This window comes from Pseudophryne corroboree, chromosome 3 (assembly GCF_028390025.1).
Source record: "Pseudophryne corroboree isolate aPseCor3 chromosome 3, aPseCor3.hap2, whole genome shotgun sequence".
NCBI lineage: Eukaryota > Metazoa > Chordata > Amphibia > Anura > Myobatrachidae > Pseudophryne > Pseudophryne corroboree.
The window spans coordinates 277,037,929-277,065,464 of NC_086446.1; the positions used below are offsets into that span (position 1 = coordinate 277,037,929).

The 27,536-nt window shown below is 44.3% G+C and overlaps 1 protein-coding gene across 1 annotated transcript; it reads right to left on the reverse strand.

The window, feature by feature from the left end:
• Positions 1 to 826: 826 nt before the first annotated feature.
• Positions 827 to 27,111, reverse strand: STMN3 (stathmin 3). Its single transcript, XM_063959151.1, has 5 exons — positions 26,873 to 27,111; positions 18,702 to 18,797; positions 18,231 to 18,406; positions 5,410 to 5,601; positions 827 to 1,415 (listed from the first exon to the last, which is right to left on the reverse strand). The coding sequence occupies exons 1-5, from the start codon at positions 26,889 to 26,891 to the stop codon at positions 1,356 to 1,358; spliced, it is 543 nt and encodes a 180-aa protein (XP_063815221.1). The 5' UTR covers positions 26,892 to 27,111; the 3' UTR covers positions 827 to 1,355.
• Positions 27,112 to 27,536: the final 425 nt, after the last annotated feature.

The window sequence follows — 27,536 nt, forward strand, 5'->3', positions numbered from 1 at the left end:
ATGTGGAAAAAGTCTTAATTGGTTGCTTTGGCTTTCCCTGTGGTTCCTGTCTCAGATATTAAGTTCTCTTTAATAATTTCCAGTCAGTAAGCAGCGTGCTACATTGTCTAGGTGAGCACTCAAACTATCCCTATTATGCCAGGCAAAGTGTCGGACACTTAGTTAAAGCAAAAGTATCACCAACGCACTATTTTAGTTTTGTGTAAAATATAATTGAATTTTGCATTTTTTAATCCATGGCTTCTATTACACGTGTATCAAAATGCGATATCGCGATTAATGACCAATGCTCATTATCTCAATATCCAATTAGAGACTGTTTTCATCGGCCGAAATTGGAACCACGATCGCATGAAAACGTGGAATTGGGGCTCTGGTGGTCTGAGGCATCCGAAGCATTGGGAGAAAGGATGCTGGCATTGGGGCTAATAGGATAGCCCCCAGCAATCCTATTAACAGTGGAAAAGTACAGCTGCTAATAGGATACTGCCCATCTCATGCATTTGGATTGCATCTAAATGTATGATCCGAAGAGGCGGCAAAGAAACACCTTGTAGACCTGGACATAAGTGAAAATACACCTCTTGCCATCTGTTAAACATCAAGAGCAACATACGCTAATAATGATGACTAGTATATGCTACAAATATGGCACACATGCTGATGCAGTCACATTACGAGATGAGTACAGCTCTGCATATGGGCAAATACGCAACTATTCCCTATGCTTGCTTCTTTTGAGAAATTTACACCCAATTTATGTTTTTGGCCCTAAACCTCTAAGACCTAATGAACCGCTCCATAAAAAACACAATGCTCAGTATACTTAAATCCAGGCATGTTTTTATAACTTAATAAATTGCAATGTTCAATTATATCACATTTGACACAACATGTGATAAAATGTGCTATGATGATAGTTTTCCTTTAATTGCATGGATGTTTCTGAATAAAATGTGATGGCCTAAACCATCATGAGTAGATGGGTGTTCCAGGACTATAAGGTATAGGACGGCTTCCCATCACCATAACATCATCGACACCTAAGCGCAACAAAATGTACTCATTCCACATCAGTAAATGGACTCCAAATGGTCGGACCATTGTAATTTATATGGTTTCAAAATAAAATATGCAAGGGGCATACTTCTCTGGAAGAATCTGCAGACGTGCGATCCATATGGTATAATCTTATGGATTTCATTACTCCAGGATGGTTGGGTCATAAAGGTGACAGATAAGGGGGGCATGGGAGATAGACAGGGGTTGTGAGATAATGTGAAGGATGACATGTACGTAAAATAGTTTCATTTGCTGTCTTCAGGAGTTAGCATGGAAGTTTACAGCAGCGGCTTCTAACCGGACATTTCTTCTCGCTGCTCCTTGTTCCTGCGAACCTCTGCTGCATGCAGCTCCTGGAAGGACACAATGGTTGTTCAACATCACTATAACATGACAGAAGAAGGTGTCTTCTCCACACATGGGGAAAAAATGTACTTTAGGTTGAAGTTCAATAAGTTATTACAGAACACACAGGTACACTTACCTGAGATCTTGCGTTTCCTTCGGTCCATCGGTCATTAATCACAATATCTGCCCGTTTTGAATGTCCAAAATCGCATCAGGGCTAACGGCATACTGCCTTATGTAGTCTATCATAACTTATTGAACTCTCCGAAAAACTAAATTTTCTGTGTATTTATCCTTTTAACATCATTGAAAGGACTGAAACCCAAAGCATATACACCAAAATATACAAATAGAGTCTATTGATAAGTTGATTTTTTCCCCCCTATAACTGATCAGTTAAACAGGGATAATCCATTATGTAGCCCATATCTACATTACATTTGTAGTTCAAGGTAAAAATTACATTTAAACTTTAAGCTCTCATAAGCGGGACCCTGTCTATCTATCTTACATCTTAACGTCCTTTGTCAACCTTCTGCTCTTATCATATGCAGTCAGAGCTGGCCCTAACCAATATGATGCCATAGGCAAGATTTTGGCTGGTGCCCCTTTGCATAGATGCTAGTTCCGCCTCTGACCCTGTACCCCTTTCCCAGCACCATCACCCCTCACCTATAGCAGTCCTCATTTTGGTGCTCCTACCCCCTATACTGTTTTTTAAATAGGAACAGTGTGCACAAACAGTGCGCAGCCCAAAATGGTGCGTTTTCTTGCTGGAAAGGGGCATGGCCGCACAATAATACCCCCAGTTGAAATTACGCCACACAGTACTGCAACTCTATTCACATTATATCATGCAATAGTGTCTCTTACTCCCGTTACATCACACAGTAGTACCACGTTACTCCTCACAGTAGTGCCCCTTATTCACATTACACCCCACCATATAGCTCTTTATTCACATTAGACCATACAGTAGTGCCCTTTCTATACGTTTTGCCACCAAGTACTGTAGTTTACCTTATACACATAATGCTGCACATTATTATTGCATTTCGTATGCAGATAGAGCCACAGAATATAGGCATGCTGCATATAATTTTAATCAGCAGAAGCTGCTTGTGCCCCTAGGCATTCCAAATGCTCAAGGCATTTGCCTAGTTTGCCTATGCCTAGGGCTGACTATGCAATTGTGTTTATAGGATTTGTCGCTCTGACTGTCCAATGTGGAACTTGACTAATAACTGATGGTGAACTGTTGGCTACACAAAGTTGTTGAACCAGTGTTCATGAAAATGCAAACTATGGATTAACTGAAATCCAACGCTGCATTATTTAGTCATGAATTGCCTGTGTGATGTTACTAGTTACAAATTTATTGATGGGTTACAATTTACTAGATATTGGATGAGCCTACCCTAAGCTATGGAAGATAGCAATAGCCACCAATGGAACAATATCCCAAGTGGTTAAATTATCAAATGTTATAACACTTTCTTGACTTTTAATGTAAAGGTGAACAGCCACATATGGATCCAACTACCTATGCTGACTGCAGAGCGTCTTTAACTGTGGCATATTAATTATGTATGGGAAATGGTCAGACAATGACCACATAGATCGTCAAATGCGGTGCCCATTCCACTGAAATCAACTGTCAATCAATATCAACAATTGATAGAATTTTGGACAAAGAGAACGAGTCCGAAGAAGGCCTGAGCCTTTCAAAGAGGTACAGCCATGCACTTGACGTACACTTTCCTTTAGTACAGCACTGCCACAAAGGGGCACACAATTCACAACATGGCGGGGCCAAGCTCTCAGATGATGCAGCTATACCAACATACTGTGACTCAGCTCAGGTGGTTTTACTGTGCAGCCTTTCTATTTTCTAGAAGCCAGTGACATCCCTGTGACAATGCTTGACTAATATAAGACCTGCCTAATATTGCATTTTCATGACTATTAGTTGGCTAATTCTACTGTGTGTAGTTGACAGATCTTCTGTAAGACCTGCCATGAGCACCTTTATAACTATGGGTATTCATTTCTCAGATATGAATTTAATGATTTAGACTAAATTAGATATGTCTTAAAAATATAAATGGAATAATTTCCATCATAGTTTCTAAAAGTCAAATCATACACTACCATAACTAGCCACTACTGTTTACATTCAGTTGCCATTTTAGATATGTATGCCATGTTTGTTGTATTTATAGTGTATATTTGAATGGATTTTTATTTGTTCCAGCATTGCCACATAAACAGTCTGTTCAGCACTGTGGTCTTGGCCAGTGAGAAAGTTCTGCCTCTTTCCTGGTGATGTCAGCATTCCACATGCATTTGAAAGGGCAAGTGTTTCAGCATATAGGGCTAGTCCACCCCGCATGTCAAGCCCTACCACAACATCAGCAATTGTCCGGAAACGCCTGTGTTGTCCGGACTGCGCCCCCCCAACGCTGTTCAGCCGCCGCCACGCAACACGACCGCCTCTGCCTGTCAATCAGGCAGAGGTGATCGCACCAGTGAGATGCTTTTGCATTTCACTGTGTGCGCACATGCAGTGTGGCCGCTGCGCGTGCGCACAAGACAATGTGCTTCAGGCTGCGATCGCTGCCGTTGCAGCGATCAGCTCTGAATTAGGCCCATAGTCCGGGAAAACCATAGAGTAACATATCTGAGGAAGGGTGGAAGTGGAACTTTCTCCACTGGCTGAATACAGATACTATTTACTAACATTTTATAAGTGCTTCATTTGCAACTAATCACAGCAACTGATGAGCAATTTGCTTTTATCAGTTGAGTGCATGATAGATAAAGCAAATGGAGTGATTAGTGTCTATTATATAGGGGCAAATTCAATTAAAAACCACAAATTTACAGTGAATGTTGAAACGTGCCTATTTAATAGTCTGCGGAAATGGTTTTGTGGTAATTGTACCGCAAATTTAAATTCACCAATTCTGAGCAGGTGATACACGTGGGGAAAATCCCTATGTAAAGTCAAAAATGTTGGGATTTGGTTCAGAACCCCTGGGACACCCCCCTGGATGACTAATTAGGCACTTAGAAGTTGTTTTTTTTTAAACTATTTTTTATTGGCCAATAGTGACATGTCTTTTTTGGGGGTAAAAAGTGCAAAATGATGGTTATTGGGGAACAAGGTATGGGACAGGTATACTGAGGTGCTTTATGAGTGGGACAAGTGTTTTTAGACTAGCAGATGGGAGTAATAGGTATGTTTCCACTCTTTTTAAAAGTGCCTTAAAATTACCCAAATATATACAGTACTTTATACCCATTTTTATGTACCCCAAATTTAATGAGAGCACTTATTATGCTGAAAAAATAGCTTTCTATCATTTTTTAACATGTATATAACACATTTGATCCAATTTAAGTACCCAAAATACTTTTATTATAACCAATAATAAACTTCTGTACTGTTATCTGATGTTAGTTTAGCTTTTTTTGGGAGGGTACAGGTAAATTTTCCCAATTTTCACAGTAATCCTGTTTTTGAGGTTTCTTAATTGAATATGCAAATCGCAGGAGTGTGCCGGTATTTTTTATGTAAAAAAGATGTGAATGTGGCGAAAACGGATATCGCTGTATTTACAGCAATTTTGCTGCCAATTTAATTTGCCCGTTAGAGCGAAAGCACAAGAGTAGTACAGAAATAGGCAGATATCACAGTGCACCCTCTGCCATTTCTTCTAACACTTTCAGTACCTGGGTAGTACTTGGGAAGATGTGACCTTAGATTAATTGGGGAAATGGTCATGCGGTCATATGTGTGTTGGTGGAATCATGTAAGGGTATCACAGTATAGGATGGCAGTAGGTTGCACATATTTCCCTAATTCCTTCTCCCAGTTCCTGTGTACTAACTAATCTGCCATTTCATCAAACCTCCCTCTCATCTGGCATTATTGCATTATGTTACCTCACTTCATTCCTTAACTGCTTTTGTGCTGTTCCTAACAGAGACTGATACCTTTTCACGGAGACGCTCCCTGAGAGCAGACATGTGGGCATCGCGGATCTCCTTGCTCAGCTCCATTTTGTAATTGAGTTTTTCCTCAGCCATTCGGCTAAAGTTGTTGTTATCTTCTATTGCTCTGTGCAGTACATCCCTCTCATGTTCCCGCTTTTCAGCAAGCTGCTTCAGCACTTGGGCTTCCTGGGACTGGCAGAAAAAAAGACAAGCCAAGACTATTCAGGAAATATACTGTTAGAATTATTCCTAAACAGTATTTTTTATACAGAATCCGTATCACCTACATTGGAATATTCGGGTTTAGTATCCTATCCCGGTGTTTGGGATGCCGGTGGTCACATGACTGACACCGGCTTCCTGAATCCGAGAATTCCGACACGTTTGGCAGGTAAGTAGGCTAACCCTCAAACACTCCCCTCCAAACCCTAACCCTCCTCTGGTGGGGGTTAGGGCTAAATTTAGCGGGGTGGTGTCTAGCGGCTAAATTTTGTGAGGTGGATGCTATGGCTAACCACCTAATCCTCCTACCACCTCCCCCCGGGCCCTAACCCTAATACCCACACAGATACTTACCTTTGGGATGTCAGCTGTCGGTGTCCCGGCGCCAGTCACATGACCGCTGGCATCCCAAATATTCTTGTTTGGTTAGTTACATTGGAATATTCTTAGTTATTACTATTACAGAGTGTTTACATTTATTTTTTTTAAAGTAACTGAAACTTGTATGTGTATCTTATGTATATCACATATTGTTATAGTAGATGTTGAGTGACAGCTGGTATGCCATCCAGGAATGTGCTTGGTGTGTGGAACATTATTTCTGAAGTTATGGGACAGGACGGAATGGTGGGCCTTCCCCAGAGCCAGCCCTAACCAATATGATGCCCTAGGCAAGATTTTGGCTGGTGCCCCCTAACACCGCCACTAGTTCCACCTCTGACCCTTTCCCAGCACCATCACTCCTCACCCATAGCAGTTCTCATTTTGGTGGTCCAACCCCCTATATTTTAAATAGGGGCGTGTTCTTGCTGGGAAGGGGCATGGCCACACAATAGTACCCCCAATTCAAGTTATGCCACACAGTACTGCAACTTTATTCACATTATATCATGCGAAGTGTCCCTTAGTACCACTTTACCTTATATACGTTACTCCTCACAGTAGTACCCCTTATTCACATTACATCACACTGAATTGCTCCTTATTCACAATACACCACACCATATTGCTCCTTATTCACATTACACCACACCATATTGCTCTTTATTCACATTAGACCACACAGTAGTGCCCTTTCTATACCTAACGTATACACAGTAGAGCACCTTATACACATAATGTCACACATTAGTAATGCATTTATACACATAATACCATACAGTAATTGCCCCTTACACAAGACACACATTATTAATGTAATTGTAAATATAATGTGCCTTACACAGTATGCCAACCTTTATTAATGCCCTTATACCCATAATGACACACATAATATCCTTTAAAATATTCTGCATATTATTAATGCCCTTATACACATAATGACATACATAATGCCCCTTACATCTATGCCAAACACTATTGCACAATCAACCCACCAGCACACAGCACTCACATGGCCACTAACACTGTGACCTCTGCCTCTGCTTGGATACAGATGTATCCTCATACATCTTGCCTCAATACGCCATGCAGCAGGAGATGCCTGGCATGAGTCCGCCGGCAGCTCTAGGCCAGCTCTGCTAACGACATACACCTTTTTTTGATGAAAATGCATCTTATTTGCATTGCTATGTGACTAGGATGCACAAGCAGCTTCTGTGGCTGTATCTTCATACGAAATGCTACGTTACAGTGATTTCCAGGAATACACTGTAACGTAGCATTTTATATGCAGAAACAGCCATAGTCACACACAGAATACAGGCATGCCGCATATCATTTTAATCAGCAGAAGCTGCTTGTACCCCTAGGCATTCCAAATGCTCTAAGCATTTGCTATGCCTGGGGCCGGCTCTTGCCTTCCCTGGCATTTGTAACAACTGGGTTCCAGGACAATTTCCAGAGACTTGCATCATCAAACAAAACTATCCTGTCTTGGGTGGAAATGTTCCGGCAAATAGTGTCCGTGGCTAATCATAATAAAGGTTGACCGCATGGAGTACTATTCTTATTATAATAATGATAATAATCATCATCATAATAATAAATTATTGCTTTTAAATAGATTATACGCTAATAATGCTGCAGATGGGTCCACTAGGAACCTTGGCCACTTTAAGAATTTGATAGTGTGCGCTGGCTTCTCCCTCTATGCCCCTCCTACCAGACTCAGTTTAGAAGATGTGCCCGGAGGAGCCGGTCACGTCTCTGGAAGCTCCTGAAGAGTTTTCTGCATTTATTTTATGTTTATTATTTTCAGGCAGCCTGCCTGCTTTGTGGGACTTACGGGGGTGGGGGGGGGGGAACGGCCCAACCTCTTGAAGGGTTAATGGTCCCGTTATCCACTGACAGGACACTAGCTCCTGAGAGAACTATTCGCAAGCCCCACTACGGCAAGCGTACATTCCCGCAGCACGCCACCACCCCTAAAAGAGCCAGAAGAAAGAAGAGTGGTGACTACTAAGACAGCGTCCCGGTTAACGGGTCGCCAGCCATTATGGCGGCATGAGGGTACGGAGACGCACGGCTTCTACATGGGGCGGCTGAGTCTCTAGACTCAGTACACAGTGCAGACATACAGCTTCTGAGGGGGTGAACTGAGTCTCAGTACACTATGGGGGTGATTACGAGTTGTTCGTTTGCAAGCTGCTTTTAGCAGCATTGCACACGCTAAGCCGCCGCCCTCTGGGAGTGTATCTTAGCTTAGCAGAAGTGCGAACGAAAGATTAGCAGAATTGCAAATAGAAATTTCTTAGCAGTTTCTGAGTAGCTCCAGACTTACTCAGCCATTGCGACCAGCTCAGTCCTTTTCGTTCCTGGTGTGACGTCACAAACACACCCAGCGTTTGCCCAACCACTCCCCCGTTTCTCCAGCCACTCCTGCGTTTTGCAACTCGAACGCCTGCGTTTTTCCGCACACTCCCATAAAACGGCCAGTTTCCGCCCAGAAACACCCACTTCCTGTCAATCACACTACGATCAGCACAGCGATGAAAAAGCTTTGTTATGCTGTGAGTAAAATACCTAACTTTTGTGTAAAATAACTTAGCGCATGCGCTCTGCGAACCTTGTGCATGCGCAGTAAGCGACTAATCGCAGTATAGCGAAAATCGGCAAGGAGCGAACAACTCTGAATCACCCCCTATATGTGTACACAGTACCCAGACTGGCATTACATACTTAAAAGGGGGCTGACAACATTTTAGGCACAAAATTACCTCAGCCAGTAAAAAAAAAAAATGCGGGAAGACCACGTGCCATTGAAGGGCCGGGGCTTCACTATGAGCGGATGCAGCAGCTCACAAGCACCATTTTCTCTCTGCAGCTGACTGATAGGGACTCGCAGCTCCTCCGGAGAGACTCCAGATTACCTCAGCGGTAACAGGGGGTCATTGCAGGGGGGACCTGGCTAAGCTTGGCATTAGAGGTAAGAGCGCTGTGTGCTGGCTCCATACTTTCTCTGTGTCTCCCTGGAAGGGCTCTTTGTGGGTTAATTGTGCATTTAACCTTTTCATGTGTGTGTGTGCTGTCACTGTTACAGTATGTCAGGCAAAGAGTGTGTTTCATGTAAGGCACAGTGTTCCTCTTCTCCAGGGGGTTCACTAGTGTGTACTCAGTGTAGTGTACCTTCCAAGGCTAGCGGGGCAGAACCAGCATAGCTGGACTCCATGAGGGGAATGATTTCCAACATTTCTAATAAATTGTCCCGCAATGAGAGACGCAATACTTAAGACAATCGATGACTGAGTTTATGAAAAGAGACTCAGTACCCAAACCAGCGTATCAGTCCCCTGCCATTTGTCCGCAAAAATGAACTTTGCCCCGTATCCTGCAGTCTGACTCTGATGATGAGGAGTCAGACATGGAGGAGGAGGAAGTGGACTCAGAGGTGGGGGAGGGTACTCTGTCACAGGGAATAGAATCTCTCATAGAGGCTATCAGAGAAGTTCTGCATATCCCTGATAAGGTGACAGAGGAGAGTGAGGAATCTTATTTTAATTACAAAAAAAATCCTCAGCCACTTTTCCTTTGTCAAATGAACTAAATACCCTGTTTGAAGAACCGTGGGTTAATCTGGTTAGGAAAATTCAAATCCCTAAAAGGTTGCTATCAACTTTTCCTTTTCCTCCTAAGGATAGGAAAAACTGGTTAATCCACCGATAGTGGTTGCATCAGTATCCAGGCTGTCACAAAAAATTGTATTGCCTGTCCCGGGTGCAGCCTCCCTGAACTATGTGGCTGATCGTAAAATTGAGACCACACTCAAATCCTTGTATACAGCTGCTGGGGTGGCCCAGAGACCCACTATAGCATGTGGGTGGATTACAAGAGCCATTGCCAAATGGTTGGGTAACCTAATTTAGGGGGTTAGATACCTTACCTCCAGGGGAGATTATTTTACTTCTGCAACATATACGGGACTCTGCAAACTTTGCAGTGGAAGCCATAAAAGAGATAGGCTTGCTTAATGCACGCACTACAGCTAAGGCAGTGTCGGCACGTAGGGGCTTATGGCTACTCCAGGAAAGGAGTGGAAGGCCTACCCTTCACAGGATAGGCCTTATTTGGAGATGAACTAGACAAGGTAAGTCCACATATCTGCCTTCTGCAGCTGCCCCAGCTAGGAAGGCTTACTCAGGTCCCAATTTACAGTCCTTTCGGACCTCCAAGTTAGTTTAGGGGCAAACTCAGTGGTTCTACAGCCACCAGAGGCACTAGAGGTAAACCACACAAACTTGCAACTGCCTGTTCACAGGAACAGGGTCCAGCTCTGCTTCCTCAAAACCTTCAGCATGACGGTGGACCGCGATGCCTGGAATACTAGCAGGTTGGAGCCCGACTAAAATTCTTCAGTCACATCTGAGCAAGTTCTTGCCAGGATCCCTGGGTCGTAGATCTTATTTCCCAGGGCTACGGACTGGCATTCCAGGAGCTCCCACCTCACAGATTCTTCTAACCAGGCTTACCAGTTTCACAAGAGGCAAGTATAACTTTACAAGACGCCATTCACAAACTAGTACAGACTCAGGTCATTGTTCCAGTTCCACCTCATCTACAAAACTAGGGGTATTATTCCAACTTGTTTGTAGTACCGAAACCGGACGGTTTGGTAAGACCGATTATGAACCTCAAGTCGCTGAACCCGTACTTACAAGTGTTTAATTCAAGATGGAGTCTCTGAGAGTGGTGATCTCAGATCTGGAGGAGGGGGAATTCCTAGTGTCTCTGGATATCAAGGATGCATACCTTCACATTCTGATCTGGCTGCCTCATCAGGCTTATCTATGGTTTGCACTGCAGGACTGTCCTTACCAGTTCCAGGCCCTGCCATTTGGCCTCTCCACGGCACAGAGGGTGTTCACCAAAGTGATGGCAGAGATGATGTTTCTACTCCGCAAACAGGGAGTGAACATAATTCTGTACCTGGACGATCCTCTGATAAAGGCACCGTCCAGGGAGCGGTTGTTGGACAGCATTGGCCTCTCAACCAGACTACTCCTGGATCACGGGTGCATTCTGAACCTACCAAAATCTCACCTGGAACCGACACAGAGGCTTCCTTTCCTGGGAATGATACTGGACACAGAGTCTCAGAGAGTGTTCCGTCCCTTGGAGAAGGCTATGGTAATCCAGTCGATGGTTCGGGCTGTCCTGAAGCCAACCCGCATCTCGGTGCATCTGTGCATTCGCCTTCTGTGGAAAATGGTGGCCTCTTACGAGGCACTTCAGTACGGAAGGTTTCATGCGAGGCCCTTCCAGCTAGATCTGTTGGACAAATGGTCCGGATCGCATCTTCACATGCACCAGAGGATCCCTCTGTTGCCAAGAGCCAGGATCTCCCTTCAGTGATGGCTACAGACTTCTCACCTCGTCGAGGGTCGGAGGTTCGGGATTCAGAATTGGATTCTGGTAACCACAGACGCAAGCCTCAGAGGTTGAGTAGCAGTCACCCAGGGGGTGCAGTTTCAAGGAAGATGGTCAAGTCAGGAAATCATCCTGCCAATAAACATCCTTGAACTCAGGGCTATCTACAATGCCCTTCTGTAGGCCTCATCTCTACTTCAGAATCAAGCCATTCAAGTCCAGTCGGACAATGTGACGGTGGTAACATACATAAACCGACAGGGCGGAACGAAAAGCAGAGCAGCAATGTCAGAGGTGTCAAGAATTCTCCTCTGGGTGGAAAAACACGCCTTGGCGTTGTCGGCGGTCTTCATTCCCGGGACTTCCTCAGCAGACACGACCTACACCCGGGAGAGTGGGGCCTTCACCCGGGGGTGTTCCGGTGGTTGACAAGTCGATGGGGATATCCACAGATCGACATGATGGCCTCTCGACTCACCAAGAAGCTCAAGCGGCATTGTTCCAGGTTGAGAGATCCACAAGCACTGGTGGTAAATGCTCTGACAACTCCGTGGTTCTACCAGCTGGTGTACGTGGTTCCTCTACTTCCACTGATCCCAAGAATTCTAAAGAGAATAAAAAGGGAAAAGGTTCAAGCAATACTCATTGCCCCGGACTGGCCGCGAAGGGCCTGGTACGCGGATCTTCTCAAGATGCTGGCCGAAGATCTGTGGCCTCTACCTCTTCGCGAGCATCTTCTAAAACAGGGCCCATTTGTCTATCAAGACTTACCATGGCTACGTTTAACGGCATGGGAGTTGAACGGCTGATTCTAACCAGGAGAGGGATTCCTGACAAGGTCATCCCGACTATGATCCAAGCCAGGAAGGGGGTAACGTCTAAACATTACCACCGTATATGGAAGAAGTACATCTCTTGGTGTGAAAGCAAACAATATTCTGCAGTGGAATTTCATCGGGGGCGTTTTCCCGCTTTTTCTGCAGTCGGGAGTGGATGTGGGCCTACGTCTAGGCTCCATTAAAGTCCAGATTTCGGCCTTGTCTGTTTACTTTCAGAAACAAGTGGCTTCTCTCCCTGAGGTACAGACGTTCTTGAAAGGTGTTCTGCACATTCAACCTCCCTTTGTGCCTCCCACGGCACCTTGGGATCTCAATTTGGCTCTACACTTCCTCCTATCGGACTGGTTTGAAGACCATCACACTGCTGGCCTTGGCTTCAGCAAGAAGTTTGTCGGAGCTGGGGGCATTGTCTTACAAGAGCCCTACTTAATTTTCCATGAGGACAGAGCTGAACTCCGGACTCGTCAGCAATTTCTTCCTAAGGTGGTGTCCGCATTTCACATCAACCAACCTATTGTGGTTCCAGTTGTTACGGACACCTCTACTACTTCAAAGTCTTTGGATGGTGTGAGAGCTTTGAAGGTGTATGTAAAGAGGACAGCTCATCACAGGAAATCGGACTCGCTGTTCGTTCTTTATGATCCCAATAAAGGCCCTCATTCCGAGTTGTTCGCTCGCAAGCTGCTTTTAGCAGCTTTGCACACGCTAAGCCGCCGCCTACTGGGAGTGAATCTTAGCTTATCAAAATTGCGAACGAAAGATTAGCAAAATTGCGAATAGACACTTCTTAGCAGTTTCTGAGTAGCTCCACACTTACTCGGCAACTGCGATCAGTTCAGTCAGTTTCGTTCCTGGTTTGACGTCAAACACACTCAGCGTTCGCCCAGACACTCCTCCGTTTCTCCAGCCACTCCCGCGTTTTTCCCAGAAACTGTAGCGTTTTTTCGCACACACCCATAAAACGGCCAGTTTCCGCCCAGAAACACCCACTTCCTGTCAATCACATTACGATCACCAGAACGAAGAAAAAACCTTGTAATGCCGTGAGTAAAAAACCTAACTGCATAGCAAATTTACTTGGCGCAGTCGCACTGCGGACATTGCGCATGCGCATTAGCGACTAATCGCTCCGTTGCAAAAAGAAAATAACAACTGAACAACTCGGAATGACCCCCAAAATTGGTTGTCCTGCTTCAAAGAAGTCCATTGCACGCTTGATCAGGCTTACTATCCAGCATGCTTATTCCACGGCAGGCTTGCCGGTGCCAAAATCTGTACAGGCCCACTGTACTAGGTCGGTTCTTGGGCGACTGCCCAGGGTGTCTCGGCTTTCTAGCTCTGCTGAGCATCTACTTGGTCAGGTTCGAACACGTTTGCAAAGTTTTACAAGTTCAATACTTTGGCCTCTGAGGACCTTCAGTTTGGTCAATCAGTTCTGCAGGAACCTCAGCACTCTCCCACCCAGTTTGGGAGCTTTGGTACTTCCCCATGGTACTAAATGGATTCCCAGTATCCCCTAGGACCTAAAAAAAAAAATAGGATTTTAATTACCTACCAGTAAATCCTTTTCTCGTAGTCCGTAGGGGATACTGGAAGCCCGCCCGGGGCTTCGTTTTTCCTGCACTGTTACTTGGTTCAGTAATGTAGTTTGGTTCAGCTGTTGCTGTTCCTGGTTTCAAGTTTGGTTACCATGGCTTTCCTCTTGTTTTGTGTGTGCTGGTTCGTAATCTCACCATTTTGCTTTTTTCTATGTCCTTCTCTGAAAGTATGTCCATCTCTTCGGGCACAGTTTCCTAGACTGAGTCTGGTAGGAGGGGCATAGAGGGAGGAGCCAGTACACACTATCAAATTCTTAAAGTGCCCAAGACGCCTAGTGGACCAGTCTATACCCCATGGTACTAAATGGAATCCCAGTATCCCCTGCGGACTACAAGAAAAGGATTTACCGGTAGGTAATTAAAATCCTATTTATTTATTTTTACTTGCATGCAACCTGTTTTTTTCTGCTGTTTTATCAACTCTTCACTCCTAGATAGGTAGAGTAATATGGAAAAAGGGTAGACTCAAATATAAAAATGTCCTAATGTTTTCTGTTACATGTTTCTACTGACTGTAACTGAAATGTGAGCAATGTCCATAACATGTTCACTGCAGAGACAGTCACATATGTGGCAGAGTCATCAAAGGGAGAAAAAACCCTATTGCCAACAAATATGGGAGTTTTCATCATCAATAGAGCTGTAAAAAATTATATACAGTATGTGTGTGTATATGTATGTATGTATGTGTGTGTGTGTGTATATATATATATATATATATATATATATATATATATATATATATATATATAAACTATATATATATAGTTATAATACACTGGTGACAGTATTATTTGTCGACTCACAAATCTGTCCCTCCAAAGCCCTAAGCTAACCCTTGCTGCGTTATGCAATATTTTTTGTTAGGTACCAGTATTTTTGTTATTGTTATTATTATTATATTTGGTGATGTTAATGGTGAATATATCATAGATCTATACTGACAAACTCATTCAAGTCCTTTGCCAATATTTCCTGTTTTTTGATGATTCACTGAGACAGCAAGGGAGAAATGTAATAGGGTGTGAGAATCAGAAAGTGAGAGATTTTAGTTAAAATTCTCCTGTTTTTTTTTTTTTTTTTTTTAAAGTTGCAATCATTTACATGGCAAAATCAACCTGGTTTTGCCATGTAAATGATTACCAAAATCTCTCACTTTCTGATTCTCACACCCTATTACATTTCCCCCTACGTTTCACTGCTATTTACACAGCACCTTATTTCATTAATATAAAGAGAGGGTCTCAATCACGTTTCATCTGCTTGAAAATACTGCAATAGCTGGAACCTGTACTGTGACCACAGACAGACCTAACCTGTCACTTGGTGTGACCTCTAAGTGACAGGATCATTGTGTTTTATCATATATGTGAATAAACTGTTGTCATCAGAGCCGGCCTTAGCTATAGGCAGGCTAGGCATTTGCCTAGGGCATCCAAGCATGTCCCTGCAGTATCTCATGCTGGGAGGGACAGTCTGCAAACTAACTGTTACTTTCCAAATGTATTCAATCAGTACTTGTATACACTGCTGTTTACATTTGTCAAATAAAATGCACACTCTCCCTTAAAGTTCTTTAAACTCCCTTCGACATGCTTGAATGCCCCTGACTTGTGAGACCTCAGACAGACAGCAGAAGCCCAGTAACTGCAATTCCTGGACCTGTTATCTTTACACTGACTATATAAGGTTATTACTGGATGGCTCCTTATGATACCACATGTGTATTTGGAAGACTGCTTCACATAAATCTGACATCACCTATACTGCTTGTGTACATGGGGGAGGGGGACCCTGCTATTCTGTGTCCCTTATCCCTGTGCAAACCCCAGGTGTCTGCAGGGACATAACATGGGCATGTGTTCTCCCCACACTTTATTTCCTAGTCAGTCCTTGCCGTAAAATTACCCTGCCAGGATGGCATACCCTGTGAGGTCACATCCCTTGTATGGGTACCCCTTTAACGGGTGCGAGCGCAAGCACGCACCCACCCATCCTGCCACCTCCTATCAAAAAAATGCAGTCACGGGTGCATGGAGCTGCATGGGCGCACACACTGACTGCAAGCACGCCAGCAAGCAAAAGTAAGTTGTATAAAAAAAGCTACTAGCATTATTAATGTGGGGCATATGTGTAAAGTACATTACTGTGTGGAATTATAAATGTGTAACTGGCCCACAGGGTAACCCCCCGGTGGGCCCCACTGTCTAAGTGTTGCTGGTTCAGATGCAGAAATAGCGGCGGTGCTAGCGGGCACCAGACAAAATTTTGCCTAGGGCATCAAATTGGCTAGGGCCAGCTCTGGTTGTCATCACTGGTGCCTGTTACTCAAGATGGGAGATGACTGCACACTCAGGCTGATAGTGGTCTTTCAACCACATTTACCAATATATTTGATAACAAGCCAATCCATTTTATACAGATTATTATCAGCCGTCATGCTGGTTTCCATGTCATACCTGCTGTAGTATTACATACTGTATGGCCAGCATTGATCTTTCTCAACTATAATGCTTATTTCCAAACTTACAAAAGTAGAAAAAAATGTGCTGCAAAAAAGCTATTGTGTGACAACCCCTGCTTTCATGCAAATGCAGCCATTCTTATGTAGAAGCACATGCATATGTGGCCCATGATGGACATGTCTACAGGAGTGCACCTTCTGATGGGAAGAGTTGGGTAGGCCGGGTTCTTTGTAAACTTCAGATTAAGGACATTAATGTGCCTACTCTTTGCACACATGCAAATACTAAATAACTGCAATCATGGATAAAGTGTATTTAGGGCGTGATCCCTACTCTGTGAGCAAGAGTTTTATCCACAACCTCTGAGGTGGGGGAGATTGGGCATCATCCTATACTTTAACTGAGATGCATATTGTACTACTGTGAGAAAACACATTTGTAGGTGCTCTTGGAGCAATAAAAGAGGCTAAATTGAGCAATATTTTAGGAACAAAACTGTAAGGTTTAAATTAACAGAGGGTGTGGTAGGATGGAATATGAAGTGATGAGTCCCTTTCACCATGTGCTTTTTCAGATCAGCCACCACAAACCCGCAGTGCTAGACTCATAGATTTTCTGGTGGCGGTTCCACTGACCGTTAAGTTGGTGTGCACCCTTCAAAATAGGCTGTCAAGACAAACAGGTGCCCTTGGTAAAATAAAGAAAGAGTGTTAATTAATGAGCCTTTATGTGAGCAGATGCTGGCCTCAGCCCCTTACTTTCTAAATGAGTTCTTTCTGTTAACTGCTGTAACATTTTCAGAAGCCTTAATGATTGACAGGTTTATTTATGTAGGTGGCAGAAAAGAGTGAAAACGGCAGGTGGAAGTGTGTGTGTGTGTGTGTGGAGGGGGGGGGGGGGGGGGGAGATTCAAGTAAACAAGATATTTAATATATGTACACATTTGATACAGACCCTTATTATGTTTGCAAGGTACATGCTCTTCTGTGTCATTGGGGGTGAATGATAAATATATAGACACTAAGGAATTATTAGTCAATCTGATACATATAAGGCTGCGATAAGAAAAGGATTTAAGTCTTAGAAATGTGTAGTTTACACGGAATCAATTTAATCTATAATTGAATCTACAATTGGCAAGGTACACAAGGCATACCATTTCCTTATGTACTGCCAATGTAATTCTATTATATAATGATGACAGGGTTACAGTAGAGCCATCTTAACATATTGGCACACTACACCGCTGCCCAGGTCCCCACAATTCTAGGAAGCATGTGGAGAAGACAGCTCAAGAATGCAGGAAGGGCATGTTACAATTTTTGTTTATTGGTTCCAATGAATGAGTGTGTAGGGGCCCCACTGCATTGCTTTCCCCAGGGCCTACAGTGCTGCTAAGATGGCCCTGCATATAAATAGATTCACTTACAAGTATAAATCAATAATATCTCAGTGATACTGTGTCTCAATTCAGTGTACAAATAGTTGAAGCTTACATTTTGGCAGATCTCTACGTCAGTATACTAATCTTAGAAGTCAATCACTTACACTACCCAGGGCCAGATTATCAATGGGGTGGATGGAGCTACAGCTCCAAGCCTCCACTTAAAAATGGACCCATCATCATGGCAGCTTGATGATGGCCATCTGCCTAGCTGGCCACGCAGTCCCAACATACTCTCCCACTGATCAGCTGGTAACACATGCTGGGACTTGTAGTTTAGCAACAGCTGGAGATGTACAGGTTGGCCATGCCTGGAATAGGGGGTGTACACGCACAAAAGGCACTGGCCACACCTACAAAGCACTGGTCACACCCATCTGCTTCTCATAAATTTGCCTTTGGAATTTTTCAGCCCTAGTCAAATGAAGCAGGCAAAACCCTAAATTACCTTCCTCCTCTCCTCAGCAGCCTCCAGCCTCTTCTGCAGTTCTTCCAGAGAAATGTCCCTCTTCCTGGGAGAGGTGGCGACAGGAGGACTGTCTGGGGACAGATCTGAAGGAGACTTAAGGATCACTTCAAAACTCTGCCCTGATGCCCTCTTGTTCAGCTGCTTGACCTCCATGTCTGTGAATGAACAAGCGGATTCATTACTCTCACACTGGATGATATATTAATGATATATTCTCTTTGTCAGAGAATGTGCAATATGATTGAAGTTATTTTATTCATTTTAGTTTGCTCCCACATATACTTTAGTGGCTTTGATTGCCTCTTTATAGCCACCAGCCTTAATTTCATAAAAGTTATCGAAATTCTAAGATGCACCTATAAATGCAAGCCAGAGCAGGGGAATTAATAAACTTATTTACAGTCTGATCTACAAAATATGGTAACTGAAAGAAATTAGACATTTGCTGACCTTCATATTCATAGATTGTGTTGGGATGAGGCTGAGAGTAAAAGCAAGAGCAGATCAGGGACAGCATAGAGAGCTCCTTCATCTTCTCTTTGTAGGCTGCAAGAGAAAAAAATACTTTTGACAAGACATCAAGAAATCAGGCCACATGACTTGTGACATGAATATATTACTCACAGGATGGTGATGCTCAGTACAGGTCGGTGATGAGTGTGTGTTTATGATTATTTTAATGTTCAAACCGTAAATGTGATATGTTTGTGTTGTTCAGGTACACAAAGGTAGTGTTCAGTTGACGAGTGTTTTTTTCATAGGATTTCAGACAGTCCAATTAAGATTTGAATGCAAATGGTTCGGGTGAACAGTGGTTCAGGTTATTTGAAGGCATGCGGTGACAGTCGCTCTGGATCCCGGCAGCCACCATGCAGACGCTGGAATCCAGAGTGCTTAAAATGCCGGCCGACGGTATGCCCACCCACAGGGTTTATTCCACGACACCCATAGAGTGGGAATAAAACCTGTGGAGAGCGCAGCAAGCCACCGGGCCCACAGCGTGGCGAGCACAAGGACTTTGTTGTGCCCCCACCCCACCCGCCCCTGCTGGCATTCTGCTGCCGGGGTTGCTATGCTGACCGCCAGGATCCCAGCATCCAACCCGCTTGAGACAGTGTTATTCAATCAGCACTAGAGATGTGTGTACTATGCAATTGGTTCAGTTTGTTTTACGCCCTTTTGCTTAGTGTTAGATGGGCATACACTATACAATTATTTGGCAGATCATCTACCAGATCTGGCTGGTTGGAATGAAAATCTGGTAATGGATGAGAGCAGATGACAATCGACCATTTGCTCCCAAACACTGGAAAATTGACACAACCTGTCGTTCAAATTGGTTTAATCACGGATTTAACCAATTTGTCTGAATTACAGTTTTTGTCCATTTTCCACTGTTTGAGAGCAAGCAGTTGATTTTATTATTATTTGCTCTAATCCATTATTTGATTTTCCTCCCAGCCAGCCAGATCTGGCAGATGATCTGCCAAATAATTGTATAGTGTATACCCAGCTTAACTAAAGTGTGAGGGGTGCAGGTGACTCCTTTCAGTGTTGTCCAGTACACATAAAAGTGCAACTGATGCCAGTAAGTAGTGGTAATTGCAGTCCAAGTGACTGCAGTTAGTGTTGAAGATGCGGGTCACACACGTGAATGATGTTCAGATTAGCAGTTTGTTAATTTACTGGGGTACAGATGACCTTAATAAGTGCTATATATAACTAATATTTACAAAGTTGTGATGTATCTTATTAAATTTGCACAGGAAAAGTGATGTTTGAATATGTTTTGAAATTTAATTCAATATTTATTATGACTTTTTAAGGGTAAAGGTGTTCAGTCATTTGCAACATGTGAGATTTATAGTACATAGAATTGTTTCAATAGAGTAGGAACCTTGCAACAGATACAGCAAGACATCATCTCCTTATGATCTCAGACAGTAGTGAGTCCCCAGACAAGGCATCTGGTGCTTTGAAACTCAGACATGTCACTAAGGACACTAGAAGCTTTCTTCCCAATACCCAGTCCTAATAAGCTGATATGTGTACAACCTTTCCTTCTCAAGGGAGGAGAAAGCCTGGCGCCAGCTTTCAACATTAATTACCAAACCCCAGACATGACAAGCAGCTGGCAAAATAGTGTGTGTGCTTGCGCGCACGTGGTTTGGGTACTACATAGGAAGATGACTACAAAGGAACATCAGAATATAGAGGATATCTTCTTGTGAGACCTTTGTTCTAGATACAACTGCACTCCGATTTGATTAGGAAGTAATATTGCTAATAATTTTAAATATACATTTTCAAAATGCTTGCAGAAAAAGGCTCTATTTACTAACCAGCAAGACTGTCCATGTTTCCTCTTCTCCGCTTTAACCTTATTTAAATATCTCATCCAACAAAATGGAATCTTGTTTTGCATGCTAGTGCTATGGGCCTAATTTATGTTTCTACGAAATAGCAATAGCGACTTTCTAGGCTACAAACCGGCTAATGTTAGCAGATGAAGCTGCTGCCCTGAAATGAAAAGAGGTGCCCACCAGAGCCATTGCAAAGTCATTTGCGACCTATACGCAAAAACGAGGAACATCAGGGCTAAGGGTTGGTCTACGGCTATGCAGACTGTAGTGACACAGCAGTAGCGACTCAGACGCCATGTATTTGCATGTATGAGTTCACAGCCGTCAGCAGATACTCCCCCCGAAAATGGCCATGACACGCCTGCGTTTTCCCAACCACTCCACATAAACTACCCATTAACACCTCCAAACAGTCACTTCATATCAATCCATTTTCTATGAAATCGTCATTGTGAGCAAGATCACAGTGGCAACTGTGCATTGCAATCGCAGCACATGTGCAGTCTGCCAATAATTGCTCCGTTGCGAGATAATCGGCCATTGCGTACAAACATGAATTAGGCCCTATGCTCCGCCACTTGTATTTAGAAAGGAATGGCCTCATCTCTACACCTCCTGCCTTCAAAAGATGTAGGGCCAGATGTAATGACGCCCGAGATCGCTGGAGGTGCGGGGTGTCGGCCAATCTCGGATGTTTTTTTTTAGGGGCAATCACTTACAAGGCATGGTTTTGCCTTGTACATAGTTGCCCCTTTAAAAAACATCCGAGATCGGCCGGTGTCTCACACCTCCGGAGATCTCGGGCGTCGGTCCATACAGTCCTTAAACCGCCACATATGCTGCCACTTTGATGCACTTATCCATGTGCTCTATATATTACTAGGTGCAAACAGATGCTGGAAACTACAAAACTCATTTTTTGTTCATTTATAATGGTCCCTTCACATATTAAGTTTATGCATTTTATTTTTTTTGGCTCATTTTAGTCTGTTTCTGCTGCCCATTTCTCCAGTTAAATACCACCACAGCCTAAGATTAGAAATTTTGCTTACAGATTTGGAGAATCCAGTTATTATCTTCTAGAAGGTGCTAGATACATGAGAAGTAGACTCTGGTTGCTATGGGTAACATCCCATCGTAAATAGAACTCCCATCTTAGTAAATTTACCCCCAAGTCTGGTGTGTGTGTGTGTGTGTGTGTGTGTGTCTATGGATCTGAATGCTCAATTATCTCACCAGAAAGAGAATCTGTAAGTGGCTTACTGTGATCATTGGGCCTGCATATGTCTGAAGTACTGTATTACATACACTGCACTATGGGGGTCATTCCGAGATGATCGTAGCCGTGCCAAATTTAGCACAGCTACGATCATTCACACTGACATGCGGGGGGACGCCCAGCACAGGGCTATTCCGCCCCGCCTGTCAGTGCCACCCCCCACCCCCACCCCGCAGAAGAGCAAAGGCATCGCACAGCAGCGATGTCTTTGCACTTTAAGAGAAGCTCCCGACCAGCGCGGCTTTAGCATGCTGCTCATTGCTCCCCGGCCCGCATCGGCTGCGTGTGACATCACACAGTCACTGCGGCTCGCCCCCGTTCGGTCTGGCCACGCCTGCATTGGCCGGACCGCGCCCATGAAACGGCGGCCAAATGCCGCCATTCCGCCCCCCTTCCCCCGCTCAGCGACTGCCTCTGCCTGTCAATCAGGCAGAGGCGATCGTAGCGGTCTGACGGCCTTAGGCCGTCTGGCATGCGACTGCGCAGTTCTGACCCGATCGCACTGCAGCAATAAACTGCAGCGTGCGATCGGGTCAGAGTGACCCCCTATGTTTGGGACAGACTATAGCTTGTTACATGCTAATTATGCATTCATCATGGGCTTGCTACAATCAGTCTAAAATCAAACATTTGGAAGCCCCCTCCACAAATCCTGGATTTGCCCCAGAGAGCATAGATATTTGCATATATATATGCCCTATATATACCTTCTTTTCAGTCTTGCATAGCCTTGAGAAAAGGAAACTGAGACGTCTTAAAACGTTAGCATATATGAACTGGTAGGCAGTGACAGCAGAGCTTTTGATTTGGGCGCTTTTTTTTTCGTACAATGTGGGCTGTGAACAGAAATGTATTTGCTGCATTCATTCTATGGTTCTGCATTACACTGCACTAACTGTGACTGTTTCTCTTTGGTACTAAAAGTGTGCATATTGCTTACACGGAATGGAAACTAGGGGCTATGGGCCTAATTCAGCTTGAGTTTTAGTTTTGCGAAAAATCGCAAAGCTACAACTCGCTTCTCTAACATGGGGGGGCATGCCATTCCTGCCCCCCCCCCCCCCCGCTGACATGCGAGCACATGACTATACAGTGATGCACTCTAATGATTAAGGTTGCCCCCTGCCTACACAACCTAGTTGCGGAGGCAGATGGAGGGCGTCCATTTTTTTGGTTGCAGCAGCTGCGTGTGATGTCATGTAGTGCCACGGTCCGCCCCGTAAACGGTCTGGACATGACTCCGTTTTCCGGACCGTGCCCCCCAAATGGTGCGTCGACGCCCACAAAACGCAGCATCAACGCCCCGTTACCACCCTCCCTCCGGTTTTTAACCTGCAATCGCGTGCGATCTCAGTTTAAGATGGCGGTGTGTGCATGCACAGAAGTGCGGAAGTCGGCAAATAGCGATTTTAACACTTCTGCGGGCCTTACTGAATTAGGCCTTATATTTAATGTGCGGATTTACAGAAGTGGATATGTTGCCTGTAGCAACCAATCACAGTCTACCTATTATCGTCTAGAAGGTACTAAATGATAAGTAGACTCTGATTGGTTACTATGGGCAACATCTGCACTTCTGTACCTGGACTTTATATAATGTACCCCTAAGTGTCTATTTTTATATTTGTTACACTAGCTCTATTTTCAGACTATTGCAAGGGGTCGGGTTCGATTTGCCAGGATTCAGGATGCCGGCGGTCAGAATACCAACCGCGGCATCCCAATGGTGGGAATCCCAACAGGAGAAAGTAAATATACTTACCCCCATCCCCCCAACCCCCGCCACCTAACCCACCCTCCCCGCAATTTAAACCTAACCCTCGGCCAGGGGCGCTTTAAGAGAGGAGGAGGCCCGGGTACAGCCTCCTCCGTTCGGGTCCCCTCCCCTCTGCCAGCAGTGCTGAGAGTCTGAGCACTAAAGCGCTCAGACTGTACTGTGCATGCGCAAATCTCCGGGAAAATGGCACGGCGGCCATTTTTCCAGTGATTTTTGTACTGCACATGTGCAGAACTCCATAAAAATGGCCGCTGCTCCATTTTTACGGAGTGTTAACACTGCCGTGGATATCAGCATGGGACTCCGGAGGGGTGAGTATTTAGAAAATGGGTGCTGCGTGTGCGGTGGGGGTCCCCTCTGGACTCAGGGGCCCATGTGCACTGCACACACTGCACCCATTATAGAAATGCCAGTGCCCTTGGCGGTGGTGCCTAATAATAAGCTGCCTTTCCTGCAGCCTAATCCTAACTCTCCTCCCCTGCAGCCTAAACCTCCCCCCCCCCCCCCCCCAACGTACCTTTCCAGCGTAGCGGTGTGTGGACGTTCGGCATTCCGTCTGTCGGGATTTCAGCACCGGTATGGTGTATTTTTGGGGATGCTGGTGTCGGGTTTGCTGCCGTCGGTATTCTGACTGCCGCGATCCTGACCGGATCCCATTGCAAGCACCAGAGAAGTTATTATATTCTTCTAGACACATTATTGTCAATTGATATCTAGCAAATATTTAAGACTTATGAGTACTAAATTTGGGTAACAGTGATGCCTCTCTAGCCTGTTGGGCCCCTCTCTGCTTTCAAAAGACCCGGGCAGGGGCCTTGTCTAAGAATGACGCACATGCAGCATAAAGCCTCAACCTGTCTGGCACCTGCTAATAAGAGGTCTCCATTCTGCGTTTTCAGGGGATGGAGGATGGAAGGGGGGGCAGGGGCATCGGAATTGCTGTTGACCAGACACTACTCGACCGCACCCTTTCCACAATGCTGGTAGTTCTGCCACTGGCCCACCAATCCTACCTACCCATAACATTTTGAAACTGTAGTTGATATTCACTTAAGCTTTGTATACAACTGCTATTGTAGTATTGGGGCCTTCATTTTTTTTTATCCTAAGCAAGATCTAGGTGGGAGATAGGCAACCTGTGTCTCTCCAGCTGTTTGCAGCAGGCCAAGCCAAAGCCTTTTAGAAACTGCTGAAAAGATGGCTGTAGGTGGATGAGAAGCATCAGTTGCACACAATTAGTATAAAACACAAGCACACCCTCCACATTGTCAGCATTTCCACAGAATGGCATTGCTCTGTCTGGATTGGTTAAGGTGACAAGAAGTAATACAAATGGATCAGTTTACTTTCTCTAATTATAAATATAGGGTGTTATACTGTCATATGTCTGTATGTTCTACAAAGTATCAAAGAAAAAAAAAGTAGTATACAAAGATTACTATAATGTGAACCAGGAACTGCCTGAAGTAACTACTTATTAGATCGATATTATCATATATTTATTAATGAATCTACAAATTATGAATTCTTAATAATTTATACAATAAAATAAATAGAATCTGGAATTAAAAAAAAATAATCTAATCCATTTTCAGAGCCCCCATTCTACCGACACATTATGTGCTATATGGGACATCTGACTCCAGTTATAAGACTCCCTCTGTATGCAAAGCACAGTGACAGTTTTAGTAAATATAAGCTTAAATAGACCCCATGTAACCCCACTCACATATCATAGATTTACAAAGACTTGATATGGAAACCATCTGCAGGTAGCACATTTGTATCATTCTTATTATGTATACAGATGTTTTATTTCTAATCATGAATACATTTCAATCTATAATGAGTAATTAAGCTCATGGAGCAAGCACTTTTCTGCTTTTAGGAGAAGCAGCCTATAAGTACACACAGGATAGGTAATACATTGGTAACACTAGAATATAGTGCTCCAAAAGGACTGGTATAGACTATAACGCTCCCCAGCTGCGCCATTCCATCTTGCTGAATAGGGGACATCCAGCATCGCCATGCTCTATGGTAATAAGCACCCTGTGTATAGCTTGAGCTATCAGCTAGATAGAAAAGGGTGAACATCTGTACAACACACAAATGACAACCTCCCCAGACTTTATTAAATGTATCATCATTTTCGTATGCAGAAGTAATTGTATTGCAAAGAATAAAATACTGCTGGGTATCAAACGTGAACTGGTACAAAGATGTTCAGCAGACAATTCACAATTACCGTCCACTCCCATCTCCCCATTGTATTCTCATTGAGAAACAGTACCTAATCCCTGGACCTCAGACTCCGTAATTATGGCAATCAGAATGGAGATAACACGGAGCATAAAGGAATCTGGGTTTTTTATACAATTTATAGGGAACTATTAGATTCACCTCTCATCCATCCATAATGCAGCTATACGCACTGAGGAAAATGAAATCAAAGCAAGCTGTGGAAGAGAATTGGAGCTGCTTAGATCAGCAGCCACTCCCCAGCCTGACACCATCTGATAAGATCGCTCAATACAGTGCCATCAAGGCCGACCTTCACATTCACTGGGTCCTTCCCCAGCAGGAGAGCGAGTGGCAGAGGGTGGCATGTAGCCAGTGACATGGCAGCAACATGTATTTCTGCAGTGCCATGTCTTAGGCAAGGGAAGAAAGCCCAGACACCAAATGTAAGAAATCCCACCCATGCAGGGGGAGAACAGAGCCAGTGTAGCTGCGTGGGCGCAGGGTCCAATCAATGGCAGGAAACAGGGTTCTGCTGCTGCATTGTGCGATGCTGTTACTGAGGGATTTATCAACAAAGGAGAAAGATTTGTCTGTATGAACAATGGAAAACTGCCAGCAAGGGGAGTAAGTGTTCTTCATGCAGAGACCATACGTGTATATGCATGCACGCATTCCTATATACATGTCAACACAAAAATCACATACGATCTATTATTACTCGTGCACACAGCACACCCATCCAGCATCACGGATGTAGATGAAGGGCGTTTCTGGCCCCCCAAAAAAACTAATGCGCAAGAAAGGCAGCCTGCACCCGCTGCCCACCACACCCAGGGAACCCCTATGTGAGTGTGTCTTATGCCGGAAAGACTGGTGGGGCTCCTTCATGTATCGGTCACCACTGACAGGTGCCTGGATGGAGAGGATAACTGGGATGCAGAGGGGCAGCCGGTCCTACCTGAGACGGTGCTGGCCATGGTGCTGAAGGATGCGGAGTGGAGATGGTGCTGGGTGGTGGAGTACTGCAATGCTGGTAACGCCTGACTCAGCTCTAGGGGGATCCAGGCAAGAGGGAGGAGACAGAGGTGGGAGAGGCAGGCCGGTTGTTAGAGAGAGAAAAGGGTGGTGGGGCTGCTGCTGGGTTACATTTACCAGAGGTGTTAGCAAGGGAGATTCTGGGCAATTCTGTTATAGATGGCTCTGGCTACAATCAGTAATAGAGGTGAATTAATGCAGAGTCACACCCAGCACTGCTGCCTCCCCCCTCTATTGTCAGAGCATGGACCAACCCCCACCATACTTCATTACATCCCCAACACTTCTTCTCTGTGAGCAGCGAAGGAAGGACCCCCATCATCCATGGTTTGCCTTCCTGAGCCATACATCACATATGCTTGCAGATAAACATGTTATTACATTATCATACCTCATAGAATAATACATATGATATACATTGAGAACAAGTAGAGACTGAAAAAAATACCTTAATAAAAAAAGCCCATTGTCATTTCCAGACTATATAATGAAGGCACTATTTGTATTTCCTCAAGCGTGTGGCAGGCCATGGCTATATATACAATAATACAATATGTCCTATTTTCACTTTATCAGGCTGTTACTAA

Excerpts from the sequence above, each read along its gene's own strand:
- STMN3 (XM_063959151.1), bottom strand. Across the intron at positions 18,407-18,701 it reads CACAATCTATGAATATGAAG|ACATGGAGGTCAAGCAGCTG; the intron begins GTCAGCAAATGT and ends GTTCATTCACAG. Across the intron at positions 5,602-18,230 it reads CTGCTGAGGAGAGGAGGAAG|TCCCAGGAAGCCCAAGTGCT; the intron begins GTAATTTAGGGT and ends TTTTTCTGCCAG.